This window comes from Pyrgilauda ruficollis, unplaced genomic scaffold (genome assembly GCF_017590135.1).
Source record: "Pyrgilauda ruficollis isolate IOZ18807 unplaced genomic scaffold, ASM1759013v1 scaffold3, whole genome shotgun sequence".
In the NCBI taxonomy this organism is placed as follows: domain Eukaryota; kingdom Metazoa; phylum Chordata; class Aves; order Passeriformes; family Passeridae; genus Pyrgilauda; species Pyrgilauda ruficollis.
Genome location: NW_024524377.1, coordinates 4,341,443 through 4,359,966, shown reverse-complemented (window position 1 = coordinate 4,359,966; position 18,524 = coordinate 4,341,443). Strand labels below are relative to the sequence as shown.

General features: G+C 39.4%; 1 protein-coding gene across 14 annotated transcripts in view; it reads left to right on the top strand.

The window, feature by feature from the left end:
* R3HDM1 (R3H domain containing 1) overlaps positions 1 to 16,299 on the top strand; it is a 79,171-nt gene extending 62,872 nt beyond the window's left edge. For 9 of the 14 annotated variants that reach the window (XM_041473072.1, XM_041473076.1, XM_041473075.1 and 6 more), the window contains 9 exons: positions 4,404 to 4,558; positions 5,112 to 5,260; positions 7,329 to 7,432; positions 8,044 to 8,211; positions 11,164 to 11,333; positions 11,542 to 11,692; positions 12,970 to 13,049; positions 13,808 to 13,892; positions 14,864 to 16,299. In XM_041473072.1, the coding sequence (XP_041329006.1) occupies positions 4,404 to 4,558; positions 5,112 to 5,260; positions 7,329 to 7,432; positions 8,044 to 8,211; positions 11,164 to 11,333; positions 11,542 to 11,692; positions 12,970 to 13,049; positions 13,808 to 13,892; positions 14,864 to 15,216 (1,415 nt within the window). In that variant the 3' untranslated portion in view covers positions 15,217 to 16,299. The remainder of the gene's footprint in view (positions 1 to 4,403; positions 4,559 to 5,111; positions 5,261 to 7,328; positions 7,433 to 8,043; positions 8,212 to 11,163; positions 11,334 to 11,541; positions 11,693 to 12,969; positions 13,050 to 13,807; positions 13,893 to 14,863) is intronic. The other 5 variants (XM_041473084.1, XM_041473082.1, XM_041473078.1 and 2 more) reach the window with 3 other exon arrangements.
* The last annotated feature ends 2,225 nt before the right edge of the window (positions 16,300 to 18,524 follow it).

Below are 18,524 nucleotides of genomic sequence, written 5' to 3'. Positions count from 1 at the left end.
CATTTGTAATTTAATAACTAATAACTTGATTAACTTGCAAAGTAAGATAAATTAGTACCTTTAAATGATGTAGCATTAAAGAGATGTACCTTAACTGAAAGTTCTGAGCTAAAGATCCTAATCTTAGATGCTGTGGCATGAAAAGGGTGCTGTGCAGAATATATTGGTGATACTGTTTGACTCTGTCTTTCTGTCCTATGATTAAAGGTATCAGGGTTTTGGATGGAATATATAATGTGATTACCTGTTTAGTAAAGACTTTTCAACTGACTTACCCTTCCATGAATGTTAGCAAGCTTCATTTCCATCTCCTTCCTTTCTTCTTGTCTTTTTTTTTTCCTTACAGATTTTAACTGTAGGCTACCATTATTCTCACAATCTGTACTTCTAAATACTGTTATGACTTCTTCAGTAAGATTTGTATTCCTGAAACAAATTTACTTCTCAGTAATATCTTAACTAATGGTCAAAACTTTCAGAAGTAACTAGTGATGTTTGGAGGCAGAGATCCTTAAAGACCAGGCTTTTATACCAGCTCTCAGTTGAATACATAACATCCTTGGAGTTTCCTTCAGGAGGGTCTTTTTAATTCCTTCCCCTGCCCCCTCTATGTGTTGCTCTACAGAAAGAGGATGGAAGATCGACTTTTACAAATATTAACTGGATTTATTTGTCAGCTGTGAAGCAGCATGTAAAAGGGATAACTCCTCTTCTGCACTTCTAGGAAGTGCTCCAATAGTAGCAACACTTGATGGAGTTATTCAGGGTTCAGTTCATAAAGATTTTTTTTCAAAGGAAAATTAATTACTTGGTTTTGCAACTTGTGTTATCCACTGGTGTTAGAGATGTGTTACCCAACTGTATTACACAACCTGCTTTCCTTCCTCAGAATTTTTAATACCTAGACTACTTAATAGCAAAAAGTCTGAGACTCAAGGGGGATTACGTCCCACTGTGGGGGACACCCTGTGTGAGTAGCACACAAACTCCCCAACTCAGAGAGCTCAGTGTACATTTGTACCCAAACAAACCAGTCTGAATTGGAAAGCATGGGGTGATAAGGTGCAAAGGGATGAACTGGTTGCTATTAGGTAAGTTCCTTTCTTGTATGTTTTTAGCTCTTTATATTTTAACTGAATTTCACTGCCTGTGTGTGAAAAGTGTCAGCAGATAAACTCCCTCTCTGTCATGGAAGAAATAAAATAAGCAAGCTGTGCAGACAGCTGCTCTCCTGCTTTGATCACGTGCCCTGTACCTGAACTCTGACATCAAGGGATCATGTTTAGGTAGCATGGGGATGGTCCAGCCAATAATTTTATTCAGAGCTGGGTTACTTGGTGTTTACCAGCACCAATGGGAGAATGAAGGATCTTACCAGAAACTGCATAATTAGTGTTGACTGAAAATCTCCAAATTGCTCTCCAGCCATTGCTGGTTCTCATTTAATGCTTTATAGGCAAATTTGAATCAGCATTTTAGAAACCGATTATTCCATGTCTTGTTATGTGTTCTGGAAATACCTCATAAGATGGTGCATTTGAAAATTCTCTCCCTTGTAATTTATTTAAAATCATTGATATTTGTATTAATTTGACATAAAGCTACATCTGAAGTGGTTGATGCTTATTAGCAATGTGTGGTTTTCAGACGAAGTCACCACATTACTTGGCTCGCACAGCAAAGTGGCTGGGCAAAAACGAGAGTTACAAATCTTGCATTACATAAAAGCCCTGGGGGTTGTTCATCTCAGGAAGTGGTTACTAACTATGAAATAACTTTGCAAACACAAATTCAGATAAAAGATGACAGCTTCTGAGAGCATGGCAACTGCAGCCACTTCTGGTCTAATGCTGAGGAGTGGCCTGACTTTATTGATGAGCTGTTGGATTCGGGGCCGTAACACTGTCTGAGAGGTTTACATTTCTCACAGTGAACCGGTCTCTTTTTCAGCTGCTTCCTGGCTTCCTTTTTAAAGGGGTTTCAGGTGAAATATTTTGGGGGGTTCACTTCTAATACAAATACTTTCGTTGCCCAAAAGATGTTGGGAGAAGAAAACTCTCCTTAAGAAAAAAAGCACTTCCAATTGCCATGTTAATGTGAGCCCAGTTACCATGAGACCTAACTCCAGGTTGTTTAAAAATCAAGTCTGAACTACAGTTCCTGTAGGAACATCAGCTGCAGTTCAACTGGCTTCTGCTTCACAAACCAGGGATAAAACTACTCCAGTTGCAACAGTAGCTGTAGCTGCAATAGTCATAACCAAGCTCATCAACTCCCAGCTCATTAACCAAGTGCTTGTACTTGCTTTTCTGTTCTTCAATAAACACTGTTTCTCACTCCTAATGCATTATTCAAAAAATGTATTTCTGTATTCTGTGAGTTAACTTTTCTTAACTGTGATTTATTTTTAATTATGTAAATATTAAGAAATCTGCTCCTATTTTTACCTCCAGTTTCAGAGTCTTTCTGTGTAATGGGGCAATCTGCTGTGGCAGGTGTGGGGTTTGTGCTGAGTGCTGCATTTCTGTCAGCCCACTCTATGCAGAGGTGAAACTGCAGCTAAAAATAGAGTATTCTTTGGAACGCTCTGGGGAACCTTCGTGGCAGCCAATTTGTATTGTTCCAGTTCCCTCTGCTTGCAGAATTGATTGTATCTGTCTCTGCAAGTGCCAGAAAAGGCTGCAGAGCTACTCACGGGTCCATTGCAATTTCTGGGACATGAGGGGTTCAGGCTGCAGGTGCACTGTCACAGCACAATATCCCATTCTGCTGCTTTTTAGGGGCCACAGACCACTTTATAACAAAGTAGTTAAAGCATTTTGTGTATTATAGATATGAAGGGCATTTTGTGCACAGTTCAAACTTAAGTTATTAAAAATTCTAACTACTAATCCTACTTCAAGCATGTATTGTTCTGAAGTTTTGTCTAGTCCTCTGAAAATATTTATAGTGTTGTGTGTTTCTAATGAATAGCTGTCTTGGTTTTAACAAACTGAATCTTCTTCCCTTTAATTTTCCAAAGCAATATATGATATTATGAACAGTCTTCTTTTGGTGTTCATTGTTGCAATTTCTATAGAGAGCCTGCTGAGGCTGTTAGTGCACAATGTTCATTGTACTGTGTGGACGAAATCAATGAACATCGGAGGGTGCTGCTCACAAAAAGGTGTTTTATGTTAACTGGATTACTTTCAGAATAGACTGAGCCTTTTTTTTAGCACAGTTTAAAGAAAACCCAAGGGAGTTTTTGCAGCTAAATTTGCTCTATTATAGTTCCTTGCCAAGGTAGGGAGCATGGGGAATGTCAAGGTCAGTGGGCTGTGAATGTGTCCAACTCAAACACAGACTCTTCTTGCCGTCAGTGCATCTTGACAAGCCCAGTTTTGTTATTCTGGAGGGATAACTGGCTTTGTCTCAGAAACACTGACTGTGTTGGGGTTTTGCTGATGGGGTAAGTAGTGCACACCTGTATGATGGAACATGAGAGAAAAAGAACTTGTGTTCTGCATGTGTTTGGATCATGGTAGCAGTTACCTGTGAAATGCTTTTTAAAAAAAGAGGAAAGGGGGAGTTTAGGTTGGACTTTATAAATGCACAAATTTCCTGTTTGGCATTCATGCTTGGGGTGTTCTGGTTTGGGTTTTGGGGCTGGGTGGGGCAATTTTTAGGCAATTTTTGAAAGATAGGAAAGGATACCATTTTAAGCAATAATAAATTGTTTTAGAGACACTATAGAGGGTTGAATATTAAAATCTTTGTGCTGTATCCCTAAGATAACTTTGAATATAAAATGTCTTCCTCTATGTACCAATATGGCTCGAACTTGGAAGATTTTTCTCAGTCCCCAGTTGGTTTTAGCATTACAGATTGCAGAAGAAATTGCCTCCTTGGAAAGTATTTGCACACAGGCCTTACACAAATTTTCCTGAAGTCTGATTTAGTTTTGAATTGCAGTTAAGGTGCTCTGACCTCTGGGGCACCTGAGGTCCAAGCTGAATTTTGCATATGTAGAATTTTCAAATGGAAGTACCTGGAATGGCCTTGTTCACAATACCAGACAATGAACTGGGTTTGATCCTGCCTAGCATGCTTTGTTCAAGTGCTTCCTGCTTTCACCTGCCAAATCAAGGTGTTAATGCATGTAAGCCAGAGTGTAAATGAATAGTGCACGCATGTGGGAGCAGCATTGCAAACAGTATGGATAATATTTCATGCTGAATCCAAATGAGTACATCTATTAATTTTAATGTTGGCTTCTTTTTATATGCATGATAAGTTCAACTGTTGTGAAGCTGCCAGATTAAACAAGCCATTAGAAAATGCTACACGTGTATTTTTGAATAGGCAACTATGCTTAAAATGTGTTCATTATTTCAAAGTAAGATTTAAATGTATAATTTCAGGTTACCAGATTTTGCCCAACCAGCAGCAAAACTACCAGGGTTTAGTTGGAGTTCAGCAGTCTCAGAATCAAAATCTAGTCAGTGGCCAACACAACAACATTGGGAATCAAATTCAAGGTGTGATTGTTCCATATCCCTCAGTGCCATCTTATCAGGTGGGTGATGTATTCATAACTTTCCAATGACTCTTCTGTGGGTTTGAGTGTTGGGGTTTTCTTTAAGTCCTTTGCTTTATGGTAGAAATGGTAGAAAGCTGCAAGCAGGTGCCAAATGTGACTTTGGGGACAGAAGCTAAAGATACAAACCCATAACTGAAGTGAGAATAAACAAGAACTTGTCAGAAGTGCACAAGTTCTAGTGCTGTTAAAAGCCAAGTGCTGCATCAGTTGCAGTTCAGAGGGTGGGGAAGAAAAGCTTGGAAGGTTTCCTTCCCACCCCACTTCCTATTGTAGAGAAAATATCTTGTTAATTCATGGAGTCCATTGGAGCCAACATTTCCATTTGGAAGGAAGAAGATTTAAAGATTACTTTTTTTTAATATGCTGTTGTTACTTTAGCTACTGTTACCACCATTATTCTGGATTTAGAGAATTCCAGAAGATATTTCAGTTTCTGGGGTTATTTTTAAATTCTAATATCAACTGGATGATGGTCAAGAGGCAGAAGCATAGTCTGCAGGAGAAAATCTTACTGTGTGGCCCATTGCAGGTTTCGGTGCCTCAAGGTTCCCAAGCAGTGCCCCAGCAGACATATCAGCAGCCTGTTATAATTCCCAGTCAGTCCAGCCAAGGACTGCCCACCACAGGAATGCCAGTCTACTACAGTGTCATTCCATCAGGTCAACAGAACAATCTAAAGTAAGTTTAACTGATACTTGATTTCTTAGCAGCTGGCTTTGTTAGAACTGACAGGATCTGGTTTTAATACTGCAAATATTAAAAATATTACTTTACAGGCATTCTATTTATTTTTTGCTCTTATGCAATTAAGTGACACAAGCAGTACTGCTTTAACTGTGACATACTTGTTGGACTGGAAAACATTGTCTCCATAGCACTTTCAGCAATACTTTACTGCAGTTCCACCTCTTAAATTTTCTGCATTCCATGTCTTACCCAGGAGACACCAGTGTGCTCAGCAGTTCAGTCTTTCTGCAGTAATATTGAAGATGACTATCCATATTCACTGGTTTTGACAAAGATACTACATTAGTAATGTGTAGAGGAAAAATAATTTGAATCCCAGAAAAAGACTGACTTCTTTTTTGGAACTTTGCATGGAAAAGGTTTAGCTTACTTTGTATTGTTGATGAGGCCTACTGGCACCAAGCTGGGTGTGAAACAAGTATAGAAACTTGGCTTTTGTTTGATAAATAACCTTTTTTCTTCTTCTTTTTTTTTTTTACCTACCTTGGTAGCAGCAAATTGGTCTGCATGTACAGCCCTCCCTGAATCTGTGTCCCCAAAGCAGTCTATTTGAGAACAGATAGGCAAGTGCCTAGGAGAATTCAATAGGATTCATGCTTCTTACAAATTTTTCTTTCTCAAGTTTTTTTGAACTTTCAAATGTGCAGCATTTAAAATTACCTGGGAACTTTTAAACAAGCAGCAACAGTTTGAAGCTTGTTCATCCTTTTGAGAGTGCAGACCTCAGTAGTATTTGTGTCATCGCTGCATGGTTTTGTCTACATAATCTGGATTCCTGTTCTTTGTATCTGTTCTTTGTATCTATTTTATATTTGAGATTCAGTGAAGTCACAGGTAGGCATAATTCCAGACTTTTCTTGAATTAAGTTTGGTTGCTTGATCTTTTGTGTAATTTAGAATGTCCCTCTCCTTTATTAGGAATTCAGAGCAAACTAGCAGCCAATGGCAGCATTTGCTTTCATTGGAATAGTTATGCTGCAGCACTTGAACAAGGAAAGCAGAGTGCTGTTCGGAGCTGAGTGTCAAGCCTTCAGGTCACTGCTGAAAACTAGAGTCAGTAGACAGATCAGAAGCTGTGTGAAAGCATCTTTGTTAGTTTTCACTTGATTTTGTCTGCTTTAATGGAAGGAATCTCTAAATTAAAATTATATAAGTGACCTGTGAGACAAAGGATGGAACAAACTTTCGATAACATAGGTAAAAATAGTAGTTCCAAGAGGATTAAACCTACTTTTTTTTTTCCACAATCTGAAGGAATTGTTTTACTCCCATAATGGTTATCTGTTAGTACAGGATTCTACAGGCACTGTTCTGATTATGGTCCACCAACCTGATGTTCTGGCTGAGCATTAGTTGTAAAACAGAATCTAACTACGCCTGTTAACTTGTTTTTTCCTGATTACCCTCAGAAGCTACCTGGCATAAATAAACATTTCAAGTTATCCTTTTCCTACATTTTGCAAACAGCTGAATGGTTGTTTATCCCCTGGAGTCCTGTTCCCTCTCCCATGCCCCTCTGGAAAAGCCATCTCCTCTCTGGGCTGGGGCAGAGCTGTCTTTGCTGCGCTGCCCCAGCTGCCCAGGGCCAGCCCCCAGCTGAGGGATTGCATCCCAAATCCTCATGACAGGGGCTCTGGGGATCTCGTAACCGAGACCTAATTCTGCTGCAGTGAGCAAGACAACAAACTGTCTTTTTATTATTATTGTGCTGCATATCTTTATGCTGATATAGAGCTGTGGACACAAAAATAGAATATCAAAATAGGTGAATTAATACAGTTTCTCAGTGTAGGCAGGGCACGTGTTTTTGCTAAGGAAGAGGTGGGAAGCTTCAGTCTTCTGAAGAATGAATGAATTCAGGGTAGGTAGGAATATTACTGATTTAAAATGAACAAAAGCTCAGTGATTTGCAGTACATGTACACAGCAAATGCAGAAGTCGTGATTAAATAAGTGCAGCATAAATGCCTGTTAGTCATGCTCTTTTTTTGTTATTACAGTTCATCTGTGGGATATTTGCAGCCTCCTGGATCAGAGCAGATACAGTTTCCTAGAACATCATCACCATGCAACTCACAGCAGCTTCAAGGACAGCAGTGTGCAGGTTGGAGAACAAAGTTTTTATTGATAAGCTTTAAAAATGTCTAGCTATTATTATGCTGGGTGATTGGATATTTGCTATCAAGGGTTTGATTTAGAATTAACTGCTGTATTCTATTTCCTCTTTTGTTCCATTTTTGAATTTATTTTCCATTTTTAATGGAATAATCTGCTGAAGCAGATTAATTTGAAATCTCAGTTTTTTTTTTTATCTTTGAAATATCTCAAGTTACTTTCTTAAAATCCAATGCCATACATCATAATACCTTGCACATGTACTGGTGGTTTAAGACAGATATGGGAACCATACATTGGCAGCAGAATCACTTCCATCCTTGTCTGAATAGCCAGGTGGGTCTGAAGACTTTGAGATTTGGGTTTCTGTTTGACAGAAGGAGTGAGGTACATTTTGGAATCAGCATAATTGGCTCTTCTACTCAAGAACCATTCTAGATTTCAGTTAACAGAGTAGGAGCAGTGATTTTCTTGAGAGGAGTTTGAAAACTGAGCATTGTGGGGTAGCTTTTTGACCTGCTGGAAAGCTGAAAGTACTTCAAAGCTGTGTGGGGTGTTTTGTTTTTATGGCAGCCTTATTCACTGCTTTTACTTTCATAGCTTATAGCAACCATTCAAGTCAGAAGCCATCACCTCCTACATTATTGCCACCTTCATCCAAGTCAAAGCCACAGCAGGCTGCTTCCATTGTGCACTACAGCATAGTGTCTCCACCCTCATCATGTAAAAGTTCACCCACTGGTCTTTCCATCATGCAGACAAAAAAAGGTATATTTTATTGGGATTTTCATCTAAGCCATTCTGTCTAGAACATGCTGTAAATTTTCAGATTGGTTTCATGGCTAACTGCTAGAACAACTGCAACTTGAGTGCCATCTCTGATTATTTTTCTTTTTTTTAATTCTTCATCTGTATTGCTATTATTGTATCTTTTAAAATGATAAATTGGAATTTAAGTGAAGCAGTGGCTCATGGGGGCAGCCTGGAGGCCACCCTCAGCAGGTAAATGTTACTCAGCAGAAACATTTAAGTCAGGTTCAGAAGGTTTTGATCTACAAAATACTTGGGTAATTTTTAGAAGGTGTGTAAACAGAAGCCTCAGTGTGTTTGAAAGCAGTGTTAACATCAACCTTGTCAATCCATGAAACCTTTATAAATATTAATATCCAAACACTTAAAACTCTGAAGTTCCAGCCACAGAATTGATAATGGACTGGTCAGGAAAGTAAGAGCACTGGGGTTAACCACCAAGCAAGAGATTACAGAACAATCCCGTGACCACCGTGGCACAGGCTTTATTTACTATTAGGGAATTTGATACATTAGAGGCTTGTTTGGTAAAAAAAGGGATAATCTCAAATTCTACTATCTCAGTATTTTGCAAGCAAGCACTAGATTAAACAACCCTAGATCAATGACCTAGATTCTGCTACAGATGTGGTGTTTCTCACAAACATTTATCTTTGAAGTGTTTTTTGAAGCTGTTTATTAGTAAATAGATAACATGCAGTTAAGTGGCAAGATAGCTGGATTAGCAGTTCATGGGCAGGTTTGGTTTGGTTTCCATTTTGCTTCAAGTTTGTTTGGCTTTAATTCTGGAAGACTGTCATTTCAGAATGTCTAAAGGGGGCCTTGCACCGGTTTGTTTTTCTGCCCTCCTATCTCTCCGGGAAGTGCTGGTTTTGTGCAGTTTTGATGGCCTAGTTCAGACCTGTAAACTGGGGGTTAAGGAAGGTTCAGGAAGGAGGGAGCCCTCTATGGGGGAGCAAATTCTGGGGAATAAATCAAAACTTGTGCTTTTCAGCAAGTGAAGACATTGAAATGCTGAATGAAGGCCTCTGAGGCAGGGCCAATGAGCAGGTCCACAGACAAACAGCAGAGTAGTGTTACAGGGGACCAGACTGTAAATCTGGGGAGGCTTTGAAGGATTCCTGGGTTTCCCTTCTCATGGAATTTGACAGGTCATAAAGTGTCTGCAAACTGACTTATGCACTGTATGACACTTCATTGTGTCAGGATACTTTGTTAGGAAAAGAATTCCATTTATTTTCATTTCCTGAAATGCTGGGGAATTAGAAGCAAAAGAAAAAACACGATTTTCTGAATGTATAAAGTTTTCTTTTGCAGTTTAAATTGCATTTTAGATTGACACTCTTTTAGAGATGGTGCTGTAGATGTTTCTGAAAGACAAACATGTTTTTGTTGGGTGTTCCATTCTCAGAGAACAGAGATATAAATCAGAAAGAGTATGCTAGTGTTGCAGAGTGAAATACTGTATATAAACCAGTAAGCTGTAAATTATTATAATTTATAAAAGATATAAATATATGCATATAATATTAAAATTAAACCCATTTTTGTGTGTTAGACATAGTGTGTATATAGGTGTTTGGTATATCTCAGGTTTACGTATAGGGACTAGATAAGTTTATGGCTTTACCAGTGGAAAACTTTTGTGTTGTATATTATTCTGATTGTGTAGCAGTCATAAATGGAGTTGTATTTTATTCTGCTGTGCAACAAAATAGAAATATTCACAATGTGGCTCTTGCAGGGACTCCTTAATTTATATCCTCTGCTAAAGCCGGCCAGATACCTGATGGTTCAATTGCCATCTGTAACACCTGGGTAAAACTTCTTGCCATTAAAAAGAAAGTATAGATGTAAAAACATTGTTAATTCAGTTAGCCACGTAATAAATATTTCCAAATACAATTTACAAAAGCTAGTGTAGTTTTAATTTTATGTGTTTCTTATTCTGCATAGTTTGGTTTGATTTTTGAAGAAGCCTCTTTATTTTTGTGGAGCCCAGGGGTAGTGAAAACAACAGCCCATTATAAAATACACCAGATGAATGCATTTTATAATCTGTACCTTGATGCTGTGACGTGACAGTAAATTCAGAAGATGCAGAATCCTGCTTTCTGGATGATTAAATGATGTTTAAACTGTGTGTTTTAATCGTGGTTTCTGAGAAATGTTATAAAAAGTGGGTAGAGCAGAGAAGGAAATTGCAAACAACCATTTACAAATAAAAAGGGCATTACTTAAATTACTTGGGGCAGAGGGGGGAGATGGTTTGTCTCTTGGGCAGCCTCTCCTTACAGCTCCTGGTGTGAAACCTTGTGCAGCAGTGCTGGATGCTGAGGTGTTCTCCCCTGACTCTGGAGTTTCTGTGGCTACCACAGGACACAAGTGGGACAGGGTGTGGGGATCAGTTTGCAGTATCTGCCCAGAAAAGCATTCCTGGGAGGACTTGTAAGTGAGGGTAAGTCTGCCTAGACTAAAGGTTGATCCCACGTCTTTCTGATCTATGCCATCGTATCAGAGAAAACATTTTGAGTCTGCATTGCCGTACATGTAAAACTAGGAACCTTCTGTTTTTCAATGAAGCATATTTTCACTTAATATCACATTCTGCAACACAGTGCTCTGATAGAAACTGCAGTGAATGTTGAATACTGTCAACTACTAATAAATAGAGTGATTTCTTTCAAAAATATTCTCAGCAATGACTTTCAGTGGCTCCCCTATCTCCTTTTCTGGGAAGCCCTCTCTAAGTTAGCTATTGCAGGTGTAGCTGATAGTGGAAACGTAATTATACAGAAGATACTGCTCCAGTTTTCTAGAATCAGCAGCTTCTTTAGCCAAAGGTGTTCCGTATGTTATTTCCCTTTTCCCGGTGCCGTGCTGACCGTGCCTGTGGCTCCTGTGTTGCAGCCGCGGCGCCGCCGCCCGCCGGGGGGGTGCTGATGATGCAGCTCAACGTGCCCGGCAGCGCCGCGCCGCGGAACCCGTCACCAACGCAGAGGAAACCCGGCAAGTACTACTGTGATCACCCCCGCGGGCACAAGGCCACGGAACTCAGCACTTTAGACGGTGCTGCACAGGTAGGAGGTGCTGGTTTGCTTCTCCAGCATGGCTGAAATACGCGTAAATTCTGTCTTTTTTTCAGAAGTTGTTTTTGGGGAATAAAAATCTTGCTCTGATTATACTCACTAGAGCTATTTTAACTTTTAAAAATCTTTGAAGGCTGTGGGTGCTGTTTGGTTTGTTCAAGTAGTACTTTCTGAAACACTGTGGTGTTGTTTATTCCAGCTGCAGCATAGTCCTCAACTGGGCAGCCCTGCCACCTCACCGGCCCAATCACCAGCACCAGCCCAGCTGTCAAACATGAAGAACATCCGTCCCACACTGACACCTCTTTCTATCGTCTCCCAGTTTTCTAGACCTTTTGTCCCTGGACAAGGTATATTTTTAGTTAACTAAAATGTGTGTGTGATTTCTATTTGAATATTTTAAAGCACAAGTTATATGAGGATTTTCTCATGAGTTATGGCTCACTTTAGTAGTGTTGCTGTTAAAGCAGAATCACCAAAATTACTCACTCAAACATTTAAAATTTCATCTTTCACACAGCACTGTGTACTGTCCCCCACATCTTCAAAGGCTTCTCATCTCTTCATTAATATGTTTCTCTAGCACACTGCCTTTCTCATATTTTGACATTTCCCATTTCAGCATTGAAAATATTAATAAAATGTTTGCTAGAATTTAGCTTCAAGTCTTAACCATAAATCATTAGTTGATAATGCACTGAACTGCATCACTGCCTAAGCATGTATTCTTCATTCCTCTGTAGAACAACAAGCATGATGGGATGGAGCCTCTAGCCAGCACTGTACCTCAGTTAGTATTTCAGATAGGACCCACCCAAGGACACAAAAAATGCCTTGTAGAAGAATTTCAATCTTCTGCTGCCATGTCAACGGGAAAACAGAAAATAGGGAGTTTTCACTGAGTTGGGATAGTTGATAATACAATTATATAAACCCCTTTTGTCAGTGAGCAAAAGTATCCTGGTTCTCAAACTCAGACATTCTCAAACTCAAAATAAACAGGTCCATTTTACAGAAAGATTTACTTTAAAGCAAAACTAACAGAAAAGTCTGTATGTCTCTGTTATTGATAAAGAGAACCTTATTTTCTTGTCTTTGTCTTATTTGTTGTATAATCTTTGTCATTGCTTTGTATTCTGATGTTGTAAAAATTCCAGGTGGGCTGTTTGAAGCACACCTCTTAGCTCCCTTCATCTGCTGTGATTACTGAAAATTTCTAGTGCATTGTCTTTGTGCATCCTTGCAACAAATAGGAATCTAAAGATGGACCTGGCTCTAATCAGGGCTATAACCATGAAATGACTAAATTAGCATTCTGAGAGAAGCTTTAGACTTATTAAGCTCATTTTGAAACAAAAGGACTTATCTAAGACTGCAGTGAAGAAAACCTTGAGTGTAATCCCTAAATACATAAATAAATAGCAAGTTTGTACCTTTTCACCTTGGGATCAGGACGTGGCTGACAGTGATGGACCAGGGCAGCTCTGAGTTTGTTAGCCCAGCCAGACACTCAGCTTTGTGCACAGCAGTTCTGCTTGCTCTTCTGTGTAACATTTTCAGTGTGAGAGGGACTTGGAGGAAGATATCCTGTAACAGAAAAACCCTTCTAATTACCTTTCTCTTTAAGGAGATGCCAGATACCCATTGCTTGGCCAACCCCTGCAATACAATCCATCTTTGTTACGTGGACAAGTAACAAGCCAACAGGTATTAAAAGAGAACAATCTCATGAAACAATGAAAAAAAAAACCAATCCAGGACTACCATTACAACCACCTAAAATAGGGGAATGTGTTATTGCACTTGGAGAGTAATTGAGTGGAAGGTGCTTGCTTTGCAGTAAGTTTTATTCCATGTCAATACTCCCCGCTGTTCTTGTTCGTTGTATTAAAAAGTGAGAAACATTTATCTGAACTATGGCTTTTGGTTTTAAGCAACTCACTAGCTAATTCCAAAATCTAAAGGGGACCCTTTGCGAAAACTATTTTCTTTTATTCAAGTAACCATTTCTAAAAAAAAATACACGCGGTAATTTTTAAACCAAGAGCGTGTTTGTTCCTTTTGAGAAAAACAAACCCAAAATATTGGTGTTAGCAAAGTTGAAAATTCTTTCCCTCTCTTTAATTTTTGGGACACACAAACCCCCTGCCTCTGCCTTGCTCAATTCCACCCAATGCCAGCTAGAGGATGTGATGGGTCAGGGGGATGTTCTTCCAAGATGATTTAAGGTGATTTTTTTCCCCCCATCATTGCCTCCCTTTCTTCTACAGTGAAGGATTGAATGTGCCTGTCTGTAGGATTATCAAACTCAGTAATTAAATTGAATGTGAAAATCTTCTCTGACCCGTGGTAGTGCAGGTTATTTTCCAGACACTGCTCTGCACTGCTCAGTCACTGAGCTGACTAGGAATTTTAAGATACTGATGGATTGTTGTTAAGTACTCTCTTTATGTCAATATTTCCAGTGTCAGCCTGGAAACCGACATGGAAACAGGGGAAAGAAACCAGCAAAGAAGGCTGCTTCAGCAGATCTTGGTGCAGGAGAACCAGGTATAGAATTGCTGACTGACACAGTCCTCCAGAAAAATGAATTATGGTGATGGGCTGGGTATGTACAAGAAAAGCACAGGTGAGAAGGGCCAGAGCGAAGAGAAATTGGACATAGCAAACATTGGAAATGTAAGGATGGAGAAGAAGACATGGAGAGAGGGGAAAAGGGAAGTAAAATGGGAAAAGTGTAGTTTTGAAGGCTGGAGAAAAGACCAGAGAAGTTCAGGACCGGAGAGTACTAAAAGAAAGAGCAAGTATATCAGTTTAGTGGTTCTATGACATTGTTACATTAAATATTAATTATACACACCCCTGCTTCCTTTTACTGGACTAACAAGTGACAACAGACAAAAACCACAAAGTAATTTGTGCTCTTTGGTTGTTTTTAGTGTTTCCTGTTCTAGTATATTTAAGCACATGGGTGTGGGAGAAATTCTAGGAGTTCTACAAATTAGCTCACTGGAATTGGTAAAGATGTCATCCAAATAAAATCTGATGGCATCTATCTTAATACCTTTACTGAGAATTTTTGCTACCTACTGGCAACTCTTCACAGAAAGTTACAGAATAATCAGTTTTTCTAACAATTTAGTGGAAAGGTTTTTTTTTGAGGTAAGACCAACTAGTTTTTTGGCACAGTGATGTGTGAAGCGTTACCAGACAAGGCCAGTGAGATGCTGTAGTGAGTTCTGAAACCTGCTGCAAAATATGCTGTTGATGATTTTATTTTTTTTTCTCTCTTCGTTCTGAGGACCCTCTTTTATTTGCACACTTGTACAAGCAAGCAAATTGTATTTGTAAGCAGCACTAAATGTCAGACCAAAGGGTCTCTAGAATATCAGGAAGGCGAATCCTGTGGATTTGGTATCAGCCAACTGCAGATACAAGGATGAAATAAGTAATTTTTCATTTAGGATGCTGTATCATTAAGTGCAATAACCAATTTAGAGTCATTGTTTTTCTTCTTTCAGTTGTGGGGAAAGTTCTAGAAATTACTGAGCTGCCAGAAGGCATAACTCGTATGGAAGCAGAGAAACTCTTTGGAGAACTGTTGAAAGTGGGTGCCAAGATCCGGTGGCTGAGGGATTCCCAGTGCCTGCAGGCGCAGCAGCAGCAGCGGCGGCTCTGCGGGGACGGCAGCGGGGGCCCGGAGCGCGCCGGGGACTTGGCGTCCACCTACACGGTTCTGGCCACCTTCCCCAGCATGGCGGCCGCGCAGAGCGCGCTCAAGAGACAGAGCAGCACCGCGGTCGGCAAGTTCCGCCTGAGGACCAGCAAGAAGCACTACGACTTCCACGTCCTGGAGAGGGCCAGCTCGCAGTAGCAGAGACACCGCTGGACACTCGGCCTTTACTACTTCCATGTCCTCCCGCCTCGATTGGTTTGATGTCATGGGGTTTCTGTTCTCTTCATAGAGACTCCTGGGATGTTTTGTCACATGACATTTGCCATTGAAGAATAAATAACCCAGTGAATCCAGCAAGATGAAGAAAAAAATTTACCGAGTTACTCCCAGACAATAGCAAGGAATCATCTTTGCGACAGGCAGCTTTCTGTAAGGAATGCTGCTGAAATGCCCCCTACTTTTATAGTAGTTTTGTTTTATATTTTTGAAATCTTGTATCAGATCCAAAGTTCTATTGTACAGCAGATGTTCATAAAAATCCATATGCAGATTTGTATTTTATAATCCCTTTTCACAGCCAGCACACAGCAGTCCATTCCAAGGCAGGAACCTGAGGATTGGTGGAGGGGAAAAGAGAACCATTCTCAAGGAATTATATTCATTTTCTAGCAAACTACCCAAGATCTTCAAGTTAACCTGTTCTTTGCCCCTTGTGTGTTTTTTCTTTTTTCCTTTTTCCTCTTTTCTTTCTTCTTTTTCTGTTTTTCTTTAAGAAAAAAAGAATATCATTTTAGTAACTAACTCCTTAGGTGGTCCTTGTCTTTTGCAATATATTCAAACAATGTCAAAAGAAATTACAAGTTTGTACCCTTGAAGAATTTGCTTTTGATCCAGCAAGTTTAATAGTTACTAGAAGGGGATTATGAATAGGTTACAAAGAATGTTCACTGAATCACATTTTAATATTTCTTTTTAACAAAAGTGTGAAGAAACTTTATGTATCTTCATACAAGTGACAAAATGTTTGCACTTTAATTGTGTTCCCACCAGTATGGGTCTCTTTCTCTTCCTTTTCACGCTAAGATAATTGTGTTTGGTAAGTGCTGGAAACCTTTTTAATAGTTTAAGTTTTCATCATTTGCAGATGCTCACTGGACATTAAGATTCATTGCACATAAATGAAACAAAACTTTTTTCAACTTGTGTAATTTGCAAGTCTGTACAATGTGTGCTGATGCAAGCCTTTTTCAGTTCAAAAGAATAAATGTTTACAAACACAAACTTTTTCAGTGCACTTGTTTAAGCTTCTAGGAGTCTTCTGAAACCTGGATGAACTCATATTAATGGCTGGAATCCTTTCAAATGTGAGAAAAGACCTTATTAGAACCTCATAAAAACCACCTGCTGTTCCTCCTCTAGCATTTATGCTATCCAGCCCTTCATAATATTTAAATGTTTTCTCTGTATAAGTGAAAAAGAGAAAATAATCAGATGCTGTAAGGGACTGATCCTGATTTTCTATTTTTGGCTCAGGAACTGATTTGCTGTGTAGACAAGCAACTGCTTGGTCACTTCATAAGGCTATCATTTTGTGCATTTGTGACTTCTGAAAGAGGAAACTCAAGGTAAACTTTGTGTTTAAAAACATTTTACAAGGGGATAAAGGTGAAGAATTAAGGTGCCTAAATCATCATTCATTGTTCATACAAATTATTCTATCCCTGAACACCCAAACAGTGATGAAGTTCTTGGAGGAAAACTTAGAAAACTGATCTGTCTGGGAATAATGTAGCCTAATAAATTAGTTTTATGGGACTTGTTTCTGTGAAATGCTGTAGTAACAGGTATTTACTAAATGTCAGCTTAGATGCTTCCCTAAAACAAAGGGGAGGATGTTCACCTTCAAGTCCCCAGATAAAAGACAAATCTACCATTCCAGCCTGCTTTTCTAAAAGGACGGTACTGGGAATGGAAGTTGTGCTTGACTGAGGATGTATTTCTCGCTGCTCCTTGGGCTGGACTGCTGCAGTTCTCTGCACCCAAAGCCCCAGTTTATCAATGACCCCCTCCTCTGAACAGCACAGACAGCAGGACTACTGCCTGCATTGGGTCACTGCCTCCTGCTGATTGCCATGCTAGTTTAGGATTATGGTTTAATCCTGTAGAAGCAGCTAAGAGATTAAAGGGCTGTAGGGACAGGTGTCTCAGCCCAGCAAGGCAGCTGCCTCCCATCATTAACTCATTCCACAAGAAGATTCTTCCAAGATGTAGAAGGGCAGGCAGTAGCTGAGAGCTTCCATCTATTCTGAATTACCCCAGCACTAAATCTGCATCAAATCAAACCCTTTCCAAAGCATGTTGCATGGCTTGCTGCATTTCACAAACTGTCCTCCCAATAAACAGAGAAGAAAAGGCAATGTGAGGTAAGCATGGAGAATGCAGCCCAAACAACAGCAAGGGAGGGATACACTGGTTAGGAATAAGGCACAGAAAATATTTAATTTTTATCAAAGAAGTTATAAACGTGAATGCCAGTTGCCCTAGAATAAAAAATGAAAACATATAAGAAGCCAGTTGTATTCTAATCCAGAAACTGACCCTTTCCAGTTAGGTCTGCCCTCCTTTCTGAGTATGTTTCACTCTGTGTTAAACAGGGATGGTTACATTATTTTACCTGGAAGTGTTGCTATGAGCCACACGGGTACAATTCACAGGACTTCAGCACTGCCAGAGGCTTCGGATGTCCACAGTGGGCAAAGAATTAAATTATTTCCACTTCACAGTTGTGTTTATTCCTGGGTTTGTGCTATTTCATACTTTCTCTAGTAAGCAAACAGGATCCAAACTCATCTAACCAAGACACTTTATACCTTCCTGGCCTTTATACCCTTCTGCCCCTTTTGGTTCCTTAAACCACATAAGCACTATGTGCAAAACCCCTGGAACTGCATTTGTTCCATGGATTTGGATCATGGTCTAGAAAGCAAATAAAAGCGCTTTATGCGTGTAAAAGGCATTTTTATGTTCTAAACAAATCTTTTAGTACTCCAGTGCATTTGAGCTTCCTCTCATTTACCATTAAAGCTATTTTTAAAGCAAATAGTGGCAAAAAGAATTAAGTGGGAACTTCCATTGCAACAATATAATATGTTTTGTTTTACTGAGAGCATGTCTTAACTTTTAAAACTAAGGAAAAGCACTAGAAGAATAAGCAGAAAAGCTGAACAAATGCAGCCACAACCTACTCCACTAAAAGTTACTATTTTGTGATTTTAATTTTTAATTAACACACTTATATTGTAAAATTTCTCCCTGAATTTCCCTGTGAATACTTCATATAATTTCTGATACTACGGTCAAAAAAGATAATTAAAACTTAAGAATATAAATTTAAGCCCCATACTTTGAGGGCTCCCCTAACCACATGGGCCTGATGCTGGAATTGCGTGGCTCATTCCAGCACACCCCAAAACATCCTCACAGCTCACATGTGCCTGCCAGGCTGT